The 17,678-nt window shown below is 41.5% G+C and overlaps 1 protein-coding gene across 1 annotated transcript in view; it reads right to left on the bottom strand.

Moving 5' to 3' along the window:
• Positions 1 to 418: 418 nt before the first annotated feature.
• SH3RF3 (SH3 domain containing ring finger 3) overlaps positions 419 to 17,678 on the bottom strand; it is a gene marked incomplete at its 3' end in the record, with an annotated part of 106,240 nt that continues 88,980 nt past the window's right edge. Inside the window, exons 7-8 of the mRNA XM_077768545.1 lie at positions 15,479 to 15,726; positions 419 to 753 (exon numbers count right to left, since the gene is read on the bottom strand). Of these exons, the coding sequence (XP_077624671.1) occupies positions 419 to 753; positions 15,479 to 15,726 (583 nt within the window). The remainder of the gene's footprint in view (positions 754 to 15,478; positions 15,727 to 17,678) is intronic.

Here is a 17,678-nt window from a genome sequence, read left to right as displayed (position 1 = left end):
TGGATTGCACAGGGATGATACATTGAAGGGAAGGGGTGCTGTTCACACTGCACATAAGTAGATTTGTGTATTTAATACTATAATATCCTGGTACTTGGCAATAAATCTCTTGTTCTAACAAAATGAATATATTACAGTGATTTTCCAACAGGTAGAGCTAAGGCATCTTGAGGTAGTGATACCTTTTTTCTATAGTTGGGCCTGTCTCAGCCGTACCAGAACCTGAGGCCTGCCTCCAAGGACAGGTGCTTTGCTCGTTTGGCCTCCATCTCTGTCATAGGCCTGTTGCATCTGAGGGCAGGAGCCTAGTGCCCTAATTCAAGCCTTCATTTTACAAAATGTCATTGGTGTCTGGTGCCAAACTATTAAAATAACCAACTGGGCCACGGCCAGGGCTCACCCAAGATGGGTCACTTACCTTTTCATTTTTTTTCTCATCTGGTCTGCATCCTGTGTTGGTGGGGCTGGATGTTGACAGGCCACTGATGGGCCCCCCTCCAGCCTCCCCATTGAGGTTGGCAGCATTGACATTGGGAGGTGTGACGGCTGACGCTGCGGACGTGAGTGGGATGGCCGGCCGGGGGCACTGGGCCCCGATGACCGTCTGCACCTGGGGCTGGTGGATGTGCTGTGGGGACACCACGGAGTGGGGCCTGAGGCTGGCGGTGGGCAGGCGGGACGGGGAGTTCTGGGTGCGCAGGGGCGACACGGTGGCCGTTGGTCGGTCCTGAGCCTGGGCTGAGGAGTGGGCAGCTGGAGCACAGGGTTGGAGAGAGAGTGGGGTTGGAAGGTTAGTTTGCATCTGCAATGCAATCACAGTGGACTTTTTCCTCGGGCTCGTCCTCCCAGGGCTTACCACCTCTCTGTGGTCTGTCCAGACCTGGCCATGCACCATGGTAGAGAGACTGAGGCTGAACAATGGGGAAAACACATCCCATCTTCCCAAAGCCCTGCCATGGCACAAAACAGCCCACCCTCAGGAAGAGTGGGAACATATTTTCCAAGGTTGCCACAAACATGGGCATGTTCCCAGTCTCTGTGAAGCCTTCTGTTTTTCTCTGCTAAGATGAACTAATACGCTAAGAAGACTTTTTAAAAATGCCCTTGTTAGAACGTTCATGAAAGTAAAGCCTGTGACAGAATTCTGAAGAAGCCCCAAGATGCCCCAGAACTCATAGACACCACTGCATGTAAGGTGATCATTGCCAACAGCACAATTCTGGTTCGTCTCAATCCCAGAACTTAACCCAGTCCTTTGTGTACACTTGGTACTTGACTTGGTTGAACTAGGGCCAAGAGTGTGAGGCAGCTTTAGCTGGTGATGGGCATGTCAGGAAGACAGCTGCAGCCTTGGGACAAACCATCACCCTCCCCCTGTGGTCTTCCCAATCTTGGTACACATGGAAGCAACCATCTCTAGATTCACAGAGGAGGAACCACCAATGACGAATCTGCCTCCTATTGCCAGCGAAAATGCCTCCTAAGGATGTTAGGGGTCTAAAGGCATAACATTTATAAGACCATAAACTTCCTTCTAAACACAACACCAAATTAAAATTAATCCTGCTGCAGCTTGTGCTAGTGATTTTGAAGAACTGTCTCCTTGCTAATTACGGAAGAAACCTACAGGGGGACGGAATGAGCCACACCAGAACAATGGTGACTTGTGCCCTGGACTGGTGACCCAAAGGGAGACACGGATTGTGGCAGCCAACACCACTTCTTACCATGGGTCCTATGCAACATTGGGCAACTCAGATTCAGTCATTTTTGCACTGTTGCCCAGAGAACAATTACACATCATACTGTCCTTATTTTCCACCACCAGAATTCGTCATTCATGGCTTTAGCAACATGAAAAAACACATGCGATAAAGCAATATTCTTAGCCCCCAAATATGCCTTGAATAGATAATCTACTCATAAATCCTAACAGTGCTTCCCTGGCATGTGAAATAACTCGGCTCGAAAACGACAGCCCTCCACTTGTGAGCCAGGCCTCTCTTCATTCTGACAGCGCTGTGTGGGAAGAGTGGGTGAGATCTAATTATGTGATCCTGGATTCTCCGGGACTCAGGGACTCTCACCATGTTCTTTGTTTATAGGAGGTAAAATATATAAAGACTGATTTATGGTTTTAAAAGTATTCAGGGTTTGGGGTGGGTTTAAATCGTCACTCAATGTAGGCCCACATTTCAAAAGACCAAGTTAAGTAACTGTGCAGATCGATGAAGCCACTGGAGTCACTTAATCAGCCCGAGGTAACCCGTGACTTGGACAGTGCTCCTGGGGCCATTTGTCTGCCTCTCCCCAGCTGTCTGAACTCTCCTTCACCCCAGCCCCCCAGCCTTGGAACGAGAAGTGGTGGCTTGGCGAGGAAAGAGCAATCACTTGGGCCCATAAGTCTGCAGGGGCTGCGCTAGATTCTTTCACTGAGTCCCACACAACTTCCCTCCACCTATGGCTGGCTTCCACATGCCTGCCACATTGCCCTTGCCAAACCCAACGTAAAAGAGGACAGCGTGTTCCAGAAAGTTCTAAGCCTGCCTGCCAGGCAATCTCTTTGACACCCTTCCCAATTTTCTCCTTTGTTCCTCTTCTTAGCCACTCAAGCCTCCTGGCTGTTCCCCCAACACACAGGCTCTGTCACCGCAGAGACTGCTGTACATACCACTCTTTTCCCAGAGAACCGCATTGCCCTTCGGTTGCTTCTGGCTGCTTCTGCTCACCTCAGACACTGCCCTCCAATGGAAACCTACCCTTGCCAACCTACCAAACACTGCAGGCTGTTACTCTGTGATCCCAGACCCACTTGCCCTGCTTTAATTTCCCTTTATATGGCACTCTCTGCTCTTAACAGTTTGTATCATGCACTCTTCATTATGTGTTCACTGCTCATTGCCTCTCTCCCCTCCACTACAAGGTGAGCTTCATAAGGGTGGGACATTTGCTGTGCAGTTCACTGATATTTTCCAAACAGCCAGATGGATGTCCAGGATACAGTAGATGTTTGATAAATTTCTTGAATGAATGAACGAACAAGTCTTTGAGAAAAGAGAACTTCAGCTAAAACACCTCTACAGATTTCACAGAATCAAATCACTGGAGAAGAAAAATATACTCCATGAGAAAGAGGAGCATGACTCATCCCACTGGCTGGTAGAAGAATGTAGGATTCCATTAATTCTCAGTAGGATTTACCCTAAATTTCACCCACCCTGTGTCACCCAACCTCAGACTGATCTACACTGCTATATTTCTAGTCATCCTACTAGTCAGCAATGTCAAAGTAGCCTGCACAACACAGGGAGGCAGCTTGAGAAAATGCTATTATTGCACAGTCTCTGTTCCCCTTTCCCGCTCCTCTTTAAAGCTTTGGCATGCTCTAGCAACTCTGGAGTGCCTAAATCCCATGGAGCCTCACTCAGTTCACTGCTATGTCATACTGTAAGTGTGTTATAATGAGTGACTGAATGAATAAATTATCTTACCATCAACATTGTCCATTTCTTATTCTCAAGTTTATCACTTCCCACTTCATGGATGAAATAGAACACTGGCAACTCCCCAAACTTCAGGCTCACCTCTCTCTCAACTCATCCACATCTAGACCCACCTTGCCTTCCAATCTCAAGGATACACATCCCAACATGTCTACCCCTTCATGCTCATCTCGATCCTTTCCCCTGGCTCATCTCCTTCTTGCTTGTATTAAATTTATTAACTTTCTGCCTGTAATTTACTAAGTTACAGCTCCCATTTCAAAAATAGCCCTTCTACTAGATAGTACCTACTTTTCCTGTTTTTCTTTATACCCAGTGTTCTTGAATAGTGTCTGTTTTGGTTATTTCTTACTTTTCACTCAATTCTTTGCGTGATCTGTATTTGCTCTCAGAGCAGTTTTCATCTCTGCTCTGTGTTCTGGATAAATTCCTTTGTATGCCTTCTACTGTCACTAATTTCATCTTCAACTGTGTCTAAACTTGTTCTTTCTTACTTTTTACTCACTTTTTTGTGTGATTTGTATTTGCTGTCATGGAAGTTTTCATCTCTGTTCTGTGTTCTAATGTCACTAATTTCCATCTTTGACTGTGTCCAGTCTAGAGTTTATGTCACCTAAGGAATTTGTATTTAAAAAAATATTTTTCTTTTTCTAAAATTTCAAGTCAGTTCCTTTTCATATTCATCAGTTTCTGATTCATAGCTATCCATCTAATTTTACTCCTTCATACACCCTGTTTTTTCTTTCTTTTTGGGGGTGGTATGGTTAGATGTTAGTCTTTCTTTTTCCTTTTAGAGGATCATAAATATACTGATATCAAAGACCTTTTCAGATTTCTTTCTTATTTCTCTCCCATTTCTTCAGTTTATTGGTTATTTTATGTGTTAGTGTTCCTCTTGTGCTTTGAAACTTCAGTGTGCACACTTGTCTTAAGCATGACTATCTTATTGCTATTGTTTCCTCAGTCTGTAGTTCTGCATGGTATTCTGGGATCTCCCTCCTCAGAACCAGGTGTAAAAGGATGGTTTGAACTCCTGTCCTACAGGGATGGTGTAGATCTTGTCCTCAGGCCAGAGCCAAACTCAGCTCCATGCCCAAGTGGCACTCTCTATTCTCTCCCATGTCCCAGTGCTAACCATTCTCAAAGAAGAGACTGTTGCTCTTCAAATCATTGCACCTAGCTCTGATCCCGATACTCATTCACCAGGGACTTCCTATCTATTTTCTCCTGCAGGAGTTGAAAGTCAGCCAACACTGCCTGCTTTTCATTCCAGTAAGCCAATGCTTTAAGCCCACTTACTATTGTGAGTTCCATTTTGTTTAGATCCATAAAGTTCACTTCTTAAAAATTTAAAAACCCATCCTGTGTTCAAAACAGAGAGAATAGGGATTTCCACATGAACCCACTCTCCCATCCTATCCAGGAGTCCTTCATTAACTTCTCAGTCTACTAAAATATGGTTTCTTACCTTCATTCCATCAAATATTATCAGAAAAAGATTAACGATGACTCCACCTGGCAGCAAATTTAGTGGACACTTTTCTGTTTTCAGAAAAAAGTATCCACTGATCTAGTTGCTTACCTTTATACCAGTATTACACTAACTTGGTTTACTCTAGCTTTATAATATATCTTGAAATCAGTGTGGCCTTCCAAATTTGTTGTTCTTTTCAAGGTTGTTTTGGCTATTCTAGGTCCTTTGCATGCCTATGTGAATTTGAGAAACAGACTGCCAATTTCTGCAAAAAAGTTGAGTGGGTTCATGATTAGTATTGAATTGAATCCATAGATCCAATTTTTGGAGAATAATTACTTTGACAAATTAAGTCTTCTCACTCATAAATAAAGTATATTTCTCTACTTATTTCAGTCTTATTCAATTTCTTTCATCAACATTTGGTAGTTTTCAGCAGATAGGTCTTCTTTTATCAGATGTATCCCTAATTAATTTATATTTTTCATGCTACTAAAATTACTGTCATTTTTTAAAACATCAATTTGCAATTATTCCCTGCTAGTATGTAAAAATAAAATTGATTTTTGTATATTAATCTTGTTTTCTGGAATCTTGCTGAACTCATTTATTAGCTCTAAAGAAAGCTTTTTGTATGAGTGTGGATTCCTCAGGGTTTTCTCTATACAAGATCATGTTATCAGCAAATAGACATAGTTTTACTCCCTTCTTTCTAATCTACATGCTTTTTATATATTTTTCTTGACTAACTGCTCTGACTAGAACATACAGTAAAATACTGAATAGAAATGATAAGAGTGGATATCCTTGTTTAATCTTGATCTCAGAGGGAAAGCTTTTAGTCTTCAGACACCATTAAGTCTGAGGTTAGCTATGGTTTTCATGGATGCCCTTTATCAAGTCAAGAAAATTTTCTCATTTTCTGACAGTTTTTAATCAGGAATGTGTCTTGGGTATTGTAAAAAAAAAATTCCCACATCTATTGAACTGACCATATTATTTTTATTCTTTAATTTGTTATTACAGTAACTTATATTGATTGTTAAATGTTAATCAAAATTTGAATTCCTGGGAGAAACACTACTTGGTCATGATATATTATCCTTTTGATTTATTACTCTATTTGATTGCTAAAATTTTGTTTAGTGTTTTTACATCTATGCTATGAGTGATATTGGTCTGTAGTTTTATTTTCTTTTACTGTCTTTGTCTGGTTTGTGTTTGAGTGTAAAGTTGGCCTTATAGAAAAAGTTAGGAAATGTTCTCCCTTATTTTCAATTTTCTGGAAGAGTTTTCATAGAATTTTATTTTTTCCCTTAACCATTACACATAATTTAACAATGAAGCCACTTAGGCCTGGAGATTTCTTTGTGGAAAGTCTTTAACTAATTTAATTTCTTTAATAAGTACAGGCCCATTCAGTTATTTATTTTTTTAGGTTTATTAATTTGTTTTTAAAGAAATTTACCCATTTTGCCTAATTTATTGAGTTTATCAGCATAATTTTTTATAATCCCTTACTATTCTGTAAAATCTGAAGTGATGTCACTTCAATTATTCCTGGTATTGATAATCTGTGTATCCTCTATTTATTCTTTAGCCCTCTAGTTAGATGTTTACCAGTTTTATTACTGAACTTTTCAATGAACCAAATTTTGGTTTCATTGATTTTCTCTATTGTTTTTTCCTTTTCCATTTCATTTATTTCTATACTGATTATTTCTGTTTCTTTTATGGTTTCTTTGCTTTTCAAATTCTAGTTTCTTAAAGTAAAATTGAGGAGATTGATTTGAGATCTTTTTTTCCCTAACATAGGTGTTTAATCCTACAAATTTTCTCTTAAGTACTGCATTAGTGGCATCCCACAAATTTTGATATGCTCTGTTTTCATTTTCATTCAGTTCAAAATGTTTTCCAATATCACTTCTGATTTCTTCTTTCCTGTGGGTTACTTTTAACTGTGCCATTTAGTTTCAAATATTTGTGGATATTTTTGTGTTATTAATTTCTAATTCATCTGTATTTTGGTCAGAGAATATAATTTATGAGACTGGAATTCCTTTAAATTTAAAGATTTAAATATTATGGCCCAGAATGTGGTCTATCTTGGTAAATGTTCTGTGTTCACTTGAAATGAATGTATGTTTTGCTGTTGTCAGTGTAGTACTCCATAAATGTCAATTAAGTAAAACTGGTTATAGTTTGTCATAGTGTTCTAGATTCTTACCAATATTCTGTCTACTTGTTCTGTCAATTATCAAAGGAGTATTGAAATCGCTGACTATAATTGTGGATTTGTCTATTTCTCTTTGCATCTTTATCAGTAATTGCTTATATATTCTGAAGTTCTATTATTTGGACATAAATACTTCTCTTGATGAACTGACTCCTTTATCATTATGAAATTGCCTTTTATTTTAGTAATAATATTTTTTGTTATAAATTCTACCCTGATATTAATATAATCATTTCAGATTTAGTTTTAGTAGTATTAGCATGGTACATATGTTCTCATTATCCATAGATTCTGTATGTGCAAATTTACCTACCACCTAAAATTGATTTGTAACTCCAGGGGTGCCTGGATGGCTCAGTTGGTTAAACAATCGACTTCAGCTCAGGTCATGAACTCGCGGTTGGTGAGTTCCAGCCCCCCGTTGGGCTCTGTGCTGACAGCTCAACACCTGGAGCCTCCTTCAGATTCTGTGTCTCTGCCCCTCTCTGCCCTTCCCATGCTCATGCTCTGTCTCTCAATAAAAATAAAATTGATTTGTAACCCCAAATCAGTACCTGTGGCGTTTTTGTAGTCATTTGCAGACAAGCACATTCTAGCAGAAATTTTGAATCACTGACACATTTTCCCAGCTGAGGTGCAACAAGACGATGCTCTGCCCAGGGACAGAGATGGGAGGGGGCAGGGCAGTGCAGTGCAAGAAGCTCCAGCTCTGGGATTAACTGGACATGTTTGAATCCTGCTTGTCACCTATTAGTGGGGTAGCCTGAGGCAGTTTGCCTCTGAACCTGATTTTCTCTTTTGTAAAATAAATACAATCTACCACAATGACCCTTTTTAAAAAATATTTAAGATTATAATCTCTGTGAGATACATACACATGTATGTATTTCACTTAGGAGCAATGGTTCAATATTCACTAATCGAGTGTCTATGGAAACTTTATAAAGTATAGCCACTGTGAATAATGAAAATCAACGGTATATCTTGATCCTTTCACTTTTTACTTTTTTACTTATTTGTGTTTATATATTTAAGTATTAAAATATGTTTCATGTTCACAGCCTATGGTTAGTTGTTTCTTTTAAAATAATACTTGACATCTCTGCATTCTATTTAAGGTTGTTTAGCCAATTTACATTTATTTATATGATCAGGTTTAAACCTACACTTTGCTACATGTTTGCCATTTAACTCATGCATCTTTGATTTCTTTCCTGTTTGTGCCTTTTTTAAAAAATTAATTGGAAGTTTTTGTGGTTCCATTTCCCTCCTTTGTTAGCTTATTTGTTGTAACTCTGTTTTGATATTTAGTGCTTGCTTACATCTTTAATTTATTATAGTCTCTACAAGTGATTCCATAACTCTTCACACATAGTATAAGAACATACTTATAATAGTATAATAGTATATAATGGTTTAATATAACACTATATTCTTCCATTCTGAACCTTTGTACATTTACATTACACATTTTACTTTTACATGTGTTTTAAATCCTTAACTGCATTGCTTTTATTTTTGTTTAAACAGTCTGTTATAGTTTAAAGATATTTAAGTAATGAGAAAAAACATATATTTATATATACAATTTCTATTTCTTGTGTTCTTCACTCCCTTTTATAGATCCATGTTTCCATCTGATACCATTTTCCTTATTCTTAAAGAAATTTGTTTAACATTTGTCATAGTGTGGGTCTATTGGTAATGAAATCTTTACTATGTGTGAATAATTATTTTGCTTTTATTTTGAAAGAAACTTCCCTGGGTATAAAATGCCAACTTGACAGATTTATTTCTTTCAGTACTTCTTTCAGTTACTCCACTATTTTCTCACTTAAGTATTCCCAACAAGAAGTATACGGTCATCCTTATTCCTTCCTACTCTATGTAACATAGCTTTTTTTCTTTGTTGCTTTTTAAGATTTTATCACATACTTTAAACAATATGATTATCATTTGCCTTGGTGTAATTTTCCCCATGTTTCTTGTGCTCGGGGTCCATCAGCTGTCTTTGATCTGTGAGTTTGTAGTTTAAATCAAATTTAGAACAATTTTATTTATTCAAATAATTTTCTGCGTCACCCTTCTCTACTTTGGAGACTCCAATTACACTCATACTAAGCCACTTGAAGTTGTCACTGCTCACAGATGCTCATTTTTAAAATTTCTCTTTTGGGGTCCCTGGGTGGCTCAGTCAGTTGAGCACTTGACTTCGGCTCAGGTCATGATCTCACAGTTCGTGGGTTTGAGCCTTGTGTCGGGCTCTGTGCTGACAGCTAACTCAGAGCCTGGAGCCTGTTTCAGATTCTGTCTGTCTGTCTGTCTGTCTCTCTCTCTGACCCTCCACTGCTCATGCGTCTCTCTCTCTCTCTCTCTCAGAAATAAATAAAATGTTAAAAACATTTTAAATAAATAAATAAATAAAATTTCTCTTTTATGTTTGTATTTCATTTTTCATGTTTTCTATTGCTATATCTTCAAGTTCACTAATATTTTCTTCAGCAATGTCTAATCTGTCATTAATTTTATTCACTGCATTCTTGATCTCACTGTAGTTTTTATTTATAGAAGTTTGACTTGGGTCTTTAAAATCTCTTCCATGTGTCTAGTTAATTTTCTGAGCATGTTATAATCTATGAACACATAATAATAAATGCAATTATAATATCTGTTTTAATCTCTGTCTGCTAATTCTAATATCTGGGTCAGTTCTGATTGATTTATCTTGTCATTGTGGGTCATACTTTCATTTGTGTGCCTAAGAATTTTTTATTGACATCAGACATTGCTATTTTTATGTTGTTGAGAGCTGGATATTTTTGCAGTCTTAAAATACTCTTGAGCTTAGTTCTGCAGCACTGTTAAATTAATTTGAAACAGTTTGAGCTTTTTGAGTTTGCTTTTCAGACTAGCTGGGTGGGACTAGAGCATTGCTTAGTCTAGGGACTGAGGCAAGGTCATTCTGCATAGACTACATGATGCCCTGTAAACCGTTTTTCCATTCGGCTTGTGGAGCAGGCACTATTTCCAGTACACTATGAATTCTGGGCACTGATAGCACCAATTCTTTCCCTCATAGTTTCCCTGGCTTTGTACAGTTTCTTCACATGCATATGTTGATTACTTCTCAGTATACTACTCAAGAGGACACCCTGCATCCTTTGGAGGTTTCTTTCTATGTAGCCCTCTCTCGTCTCTAGGTTTCATCCTTCAAACTCCAACCACCTTGGTCATCCAGACTCCCACTCCACATCCTCATTTCAGGAAGACTGCTAGGCTCCATGTTGTTACCTCTCCCTGTGCCACAGCCTGGAACTTCTCTCCAGGCAGTAAGCTGAGGCTCACCCCCTCATTTTCCATTCTCATGGATCACTGTCCTTGGTTTTCCAAAGTCTGACATCTTGTAAACTGTTGTTCCTATAATTGTTTCTGGTAGAAGGGTAAATCCTGTCCTCCTTACTTTAGGTCGGTCATAAGCAGAAGTATAGCTTTATCCTTTCAATACAAAACTCTGATCTATTATTTAAAACCTCCTAATGTGCCTCAATGGCCTTAGCATAAAAACTGAAATTCCCTGACATGGTCTAAAGGAACCTCCATGATCTTCCTCTGCTTACCTTTCAGCTGTGCTACAGGCACTCATCCTCTGCTTTCTGTGTCTTTCCACACACTTCCACCTCACCTCACCTCCTGCTGCATGCTAAGCTCTACCCAGCTTTAATATCTAAAATAAATTTTGCCTCTTCAGAGAAAATGTCACTAACACCCTAGTCTTCTCCTTCCATGCCTTTTGTTTTAGTCACATCAAAACAAATAAAGTTACCCAAAATAGAAACTCTGGTATTTCTCATTGCCATGTTTGTGTCCTTGCTAGAATTCTATTTGTGCTTTGTCTGCTCAGATAGTTCCTATTTGTACTTTAAGAATCAAGGCAGGATTGCCACCTCTTGAAAACTTTCTTCTCTCATTTTCCTCCCCAGTCTGAATTACATATCTCCTTCCATTCTTTCTTAATACCTCCACTGCAGTGTTTTTCAAACTCTATGGTGAGAATTTGTTTCCCTGCCCTTCTGTCTAACCGGGTGTAAAAATAGAGTCTATAGGTTCTTCTTTGTACTTCCAGAGCCTAGCAGAGTGCCTTGCATCTATCTATCTCTCTTTCAATATGTATTTTTTTTATTAATGAATAAATGGCTGTATAAGGCTCTTGCCCCTGCTAAACACTGATATGAGGTTGTGTGGACTCTGGCACTTTACAGGGAGAGCTCTGCCCTCGGAAAAAGGAGTTACATTAATCAAGCAGAACGAATCATATTGGATGCTATGGCCAATGCAATTAAGCCTTTGTCAAACTGCCTGACTTTGGCTCAAGATGAGAACATTGATGAAATGCCTCTCAACTGCCTGGGTTGGGGTCTGCTGAAATGGGCAATTACTGCAGTGAACAATCCATTACTTGTACTGTCAACAGTGTGTTTTTTCTCTCTAAATGCAGAATGAAGTGGAAAATGCTATGGGAACTCAGTGGCATTTAATTTACTGATATGATGTGGTAGGAGCCATTCTTTAACCTGACTGTAACAGCAATAGTGTGGGGATAAGTATGAGGTTGGAATGCACTGAGAAAACCATTCTAAACATCCTGTGCCTCACTCTTCCTGTATGTAAAATTAGTCTGATGGAAGAGAATGCTTGTCACACCATGGTGGTTACTATGGTGATCAATGACTGAGATGCAATGTTGTACTGCCCTTAGTCATGCCAATTTCTTTCAATTCTGCTTGTTATTCCATAGAGGGAGAAGTGACTGGCAGGTCTCATTTTCTTCTTTGAACTGGAAAAGTTGCTAGCAAGGCATGGCTTAGAAAGGCCATCATACTGGGGCGCCTAGGTGACTCAGTTGGTTAGGTGTGTGACTCTTGATTTTGGCTCAGGTCATGATCTCACAGTCGTGAATGACAGCATGGAGCCTGCTTGGGATTCTCTCTCCCCTGTTCTCTTCCCATTCCCCAACCCAACTCTCTCTCTCAAATTAATAACTAAACTTAAAAAAAAAGAAAGACTATCATACTGGCATTCTGTACAAATAACCCTGGACTGAGGAACAGGGCTGCCCGATCTCTCTACATTGTGGTGCATATAGAAACATGTGTATGGCACACTGGGGTGAGTGGATGAGATGTTTATAGCCAGAAGCGATCTGGTCTGGGACTTTAGTTGCCCCAGGTCCTGTCTGGGTGTTCCAAAGGTCAAGGAGGTCAGAATCTTGGTATACTTCTGACCTGTCATGGCACACTAGTCAAGAAGCTCTGCTGTGGGCTCATTCAACCACTTGGCTACCACAGTGACTGTATCTCCAGCTATAGGCTACCAATAAACGCCATCAGATGAACTTGAGTCCTGCTACAAGCATAGTTGTTTGGGAGGTAATTGTTGGGGGCAAGGGGGCTGATACCAGATAATATTGCTACAGAGCTCTTTTCATATAAAGACAACTAGTTCTTCCCCATAGGGCAGAGTTGCAAAAACAGAACTTATTCTTGGCTAATTTAAGCAAAACAGACATATATGAAAGACTCTTAGGCACTTACAGAGTCTCTGGTATGGCAGAGTCAGGCTCAAGAGCCAAGGCAGTGCCAACCCCACCCAAGAGGTTTCCTTGGTGCAGATCTCATTGCTGCTGGAAATAAACACTATACAGAATGAGGTTGGACACTGGACACCAGATATCCACCTTGTACTCACTGATGACTGGGCACCAGACACCATAGGTCTACTCTGCACCCACTGATGACCGGCACTGGACACCAGAAATCCACTCGGTACCCAGTGATTACCAGGCACTAGATACCAGATATCCACCCTGCCGCCCCTGGAAAGCTGGCTGTTTTCACCACTACTTTCTCTCTCAAAAGGGGTCCACACAGCTTCTCATGTTTGTGGCTTCTGAATGGAAGTCATATGCAAACATGTCTATTCCCAGCATCTAGGTCACATGTCTGCCCCTTATCTACAAGGTGAGCTGGACCAGCAGGGCCAGCCTTCTACCATGGTGAGGTGGGATCCATACAGGAGATGAGAGCCCTATGTAATGATGCTGATCCAAATCAGCCTGTGGGTCACAGTATGCCAGCATCCACCGCACTTTGCAAAACTACATTTCATTGTCTTCCATCATAAACCAGTCCCTTCTGGTTTCTTCTAGGCCAAGGCATGCCATTGTCATTCTCCCAGTCACTAGTCCAGAAACTTGGTAGCTGGACTTGGTTCCTTATTCTGCCTGAGCATCAGCCCACTTCCAACTCATAACCATTCTGCCTCCTAAATATCTTGACATCTGTCTCAATTCTTCAGCTCCCTGTGACCTCTCACCTGGGGATGGTAATACCTTTCTAGTGGCTTCCAGCCTCAGGGTGCTCCATACCAGCTCTTCCTCCCTACCATGCCTGGTGATACCATGCCTGGTCAAGTGCCGTCCCTCTTGTGTAAAAGCCCTCGGTGGGTCCCCACTGCCTTCATGAGAAAATTCAATCCCCTGGATCCTTTGGTAATAATTTATATTTACTTTTTGGGCCCTCATATATTGAATACTCTAGTAATATTCTTATTCTCTAACAGAATAAAAATAGCTACAGGTACTGAATACATACTAGATACAGGATGCTAGACAGTCCTCGATGTCGCTGGAGGTAGGTACCATTTTACAGAGGAAGAAACTGAGGCAAGCAACCATAATGGCAGCCTGGCATTCAAACATAGATCTCAATCTTGGGCTTTTAGTCAGACCTGTGTTTACGGTCTTCACTGAACTGCTTGCAGCTGGTCGCACAAAATGTGCTCTCTGTTACTTCTATTCACTTGACTATTCCTTTCCTCTTGCTTCAGATGGTGCCCTTCTTTGTTTCCTGACCCAAGTGTTACTTTGTTGCCTCCTCTGAAGATCCTTTCCCAGCCCCCCACCTTGTCATCACCAAGTGCTCATGTTGGATACTTCTCTGTCAGCACACAAATCCTTCCTAGCAGCACTGCTTCTCTGACAGTGTGTGAGAGCTGACAGCAGGGACAGGGTCCTGCTCTGTCAGTGGGCATGTTGAATCAAGTGGATTACCCTCTAAAACACTAAGAGTAGTGCATATCTCATTCAAGGATTCCTGCATGGTCTCAACAGCTCTTGCTACTGCATGCAAGCCTGGACTGGCACCAGCACAAGAATGTGCAGGCCAGCTTCCCCAAAGAGTAAATGGGTGGGTGGGTGGAGTAAAAGTAAGTCACCTCCCACCCTTTTGTCCCACCAGCCATGACTTGGAAGAAAATAGGGCCCCTGCTGCGTTAAGTATTATCTCAACTTTTCACACTTGAGAAGATGCTTCCTGGAGCACTTTTAATGGGCCATCTCCTGGCTGGCTAGATTCTAAAAAAAATTGTGTATTTTATTACTCCAAAGAATTTACATTTTTCATCCTTTAAGCCTCACTTCGAGAGGAAGATAGATGGCTTTTGAGAGAGTAAGGCTGGGGTGGAGCAGGAATTCTCTGTCATTTAAATGGAAGTCAGAGTTACACTCTCTCATCCTGGGTTCATTCACTATACAGTGACACGGTCTCCGGCTCTGTGGCTTGGGAAGGTGACTGGGGTGGACTCCCAGGGATATCATGAACCAAGCTTCAGTGGTTCCTAATGGCTCAGTCTAAACTTCCAAGCCAGATGTGTTTACCTTCTTTCTGTCTAAAAGAGCCACCTCATAATTTCTCTTCATCTCACACTATGCTGGGAGCAACTGGATCTTCCTTAAACGATGTCAGCCTGGCTATTGATAAAGCTGGCATCAAGGTGAAGGGTCAGTGACCATCACTGCTTCTAGTTTCAAAGCATTTTGGAAAAGGATCACTCTGGCTCTGTATGGGAAGAAGCTGCCTAGCTGGGAAGCCCCTGATCAGGTGCCTGGCACATGGAAGGCCCGTGCAGCTGAACCAGCCACTTCAGAGGGGGTGTCCAAAGGTGCCAGTGTTAATTTTATTAGTTCATGCATTCTTCTTGCTACAATAAAATGTATAAATATTTGTGAATTCTTTAATCCATTTTTTTGTCAGGACAGGGTAATAGAAGTCAATACATTTCCTGGAGATTAGCAGAACTTTAGGATTATGATAAGCATATATGACTTGTCCCATCTTGGACTGCTTGAAACCTAGGCCGTAATGTTTCTCACGAGAACCCCTTGTCAAGTTTTCCCACAGAGTGAGGTCTCAGGAGCCTGGCACATACCTGTGGGGATAGTGCCCCGGGCTTGGCTGGTGGCCGGCTGGGCTGTGTGCCGCAGACAACTGCCCACTGCGGGGGCGGCTGCTTGGTGCTGGGCCTGGGATGTTGTAAGGGGAGGGGCTGGCCTAGTGGCAGTGGCTGGGCTGCTCAGGCTTCCACCACCTGGGTGGATGGTTGTGGCCATCCCTTTGGCCAGTGGAGACCCTCCAACGACATTATTCCGGGGTGGCCCAGCTCCTCCTACCGGAGCCCTGAGGAAATAAAGCAGAATCCAGTCAGGTGAGGCCACAGATGAAACCACACAATACAGGCCATCAATAAAGGCCCACTCATACCTCCTGGTTGTGAGAGGTGAAGCCACACAGCTCAGGGCACAAAACTACAACAATGTCGAGATAATCCGGCAGGTGAGCAATGCCCAGAGCTCAAGCTTGGTAGTGGTGCACCCTTTGTAAAATCTTCATGGGGGTTCACTTTCAATATAAATAGTTAAGAAACAGCAAAAAAGCCCTAAGAACCAGCGATGATCCAAATCAATAAAATATTTTGTATCAGAACTACTGCCTTGATTCATTCTAGTAAACAGCTGGGTCCGTCCCCAAACACATCTAGAAAGAGTGGCTGAGCTGCCCACAGACAAGGCTGGGACACATCTGGCATGTGGTGGGAGGCAATGGCAAGGACCCATCTCCCTCTGGACATGGCTGACTTCTTGTTTCTGTTGGCTTCTGGAAAAGGGCACAGACAAACCACATCCTTCTGAGAGATATCAGGGAACTTGCAGTATCATACCAGAAATAGATGCCCTTTCACCTCAGAGTTTCCAGATGAAATGAGTTTGCAATGTTTAAGAAATACAAGAGAAACATAGCAACTCTGAAAATGGGCTTTAGCCCTCTGACCTCCAAGTACTTGCACCAAACTCGTGCACTGGCAGTGAGCACGAAAGATATGGCAGAATCCGGGGGCTCAGAAGCTGCTGTGGGTTCAGTTTCAGGGATCAAGTATCTTCCATTTGTCCATGATCTGGGTAATCTCCCCTTCTGTCCTCTCAGAGTCTCATTGTGAGGGTGAGAATAGGCACTTCCAGGCCTGTCACCAGATCTGGGTGCCCTACCTCCTGTGGCTCAGTTCCACTGGGCTGTGCACTACTACGTCAGGGCTTCTGCAGATGCAGTGTGGGAAGAAAGGCCTCGTGGAAGAGGACTCAGCTGTTCAGGGACCACAGGCAGCACCTTCCTTTCTCAGCCCCTATAGCTGCCATGAAATTAGCTTCTAGCAAGGAACTCTGTCAGCGGGCCAGTCAAAGCCATAAATTTAAATTTTTAAAAAAAAATTCATATCAGCTACCTGTTGTACTCACTTTTGCCCTTGGGAAAAAAAAACTTGTAAAAATTGAATAAAGTGAGCTCACAAATTATGGGCCTTTCCAAAAAGGGCGTCGGATAATGTGACAAGCAAGCCCATGTCATGGCCAGCACTGCTCCTCTGGGTGCCCTGGAAAGTGTGAATCAGTCTGGTGATCAGTGCAAGGTCTAGGCATTATTTGATTGTTTTCATGGCAGTCTTGTCCCAGAGAGAGCAGAAACCCAGGGTTGTTCCCAGAAAGGGTTTCTATAAGGGAGACTGGCAAATAAAATCAACAATGGACCCCTTATCTTAATGGAAAACTCTCAGACAACTCTAGATAACCTCTTGAGCAAAATTTTTAATTCCATTATCTGTTTTATAAAACTGATATAACAGGACATTTGTAAATGACAGGAAAGCATAAGAATTAGGAATTACTCCTAATGCCATTACTCAATAACAACTGTTAGCTTTTGAGAATATACTTTTCCTTTGTGTATACACATAGGTGTGTGTTTTATGTATACCAGGTTTATGTGTATCACACACACACACACACACACACACACACACACACACCAGCTGTACAGACACTGGATGCACGGCACAGGTACATGTGCACACACACACATGAGATCTCACTCTCTTGGGGACCTTCCAATTTCACTTAGTGCTGTTGTCCTTAGTCCAGCTCATTTTGCTGCCATCTTCTCCCCTCACAGCCAGTGTCTGCTGAGGGAATGACAAGCAAAACCTAATTCAGAAGGTGAGAAGCTGGCCATGTAGAACCCTTGCTCAAGGGCAGCTCTGAGCTCATGGGGCAAAACCCCATGAGCAGGGGCACCCTTGCTGA

This window comes from Crocuta crocuta, unplaced genomic scaffold, assembly GCF_008692635.1.
Source record: "Crocuta crocuta isolate KB4526 unplaced genomic scaffold, BGI_CrCroc_1.0 scaffold788, whole genome shotgun sequence".
NCBI classification, from domain to species: domain Eukaryota; kingdom Metazoa; phylum Chordata; class Mammalia; order Carnivora; family Hyaenidae; genus Crocuta; species Crocuta crocuta.
Note: the sequence above shows the minus strand (reverse complement) of the source record. Positions and strands in the feature narration are given on the sequence as shown.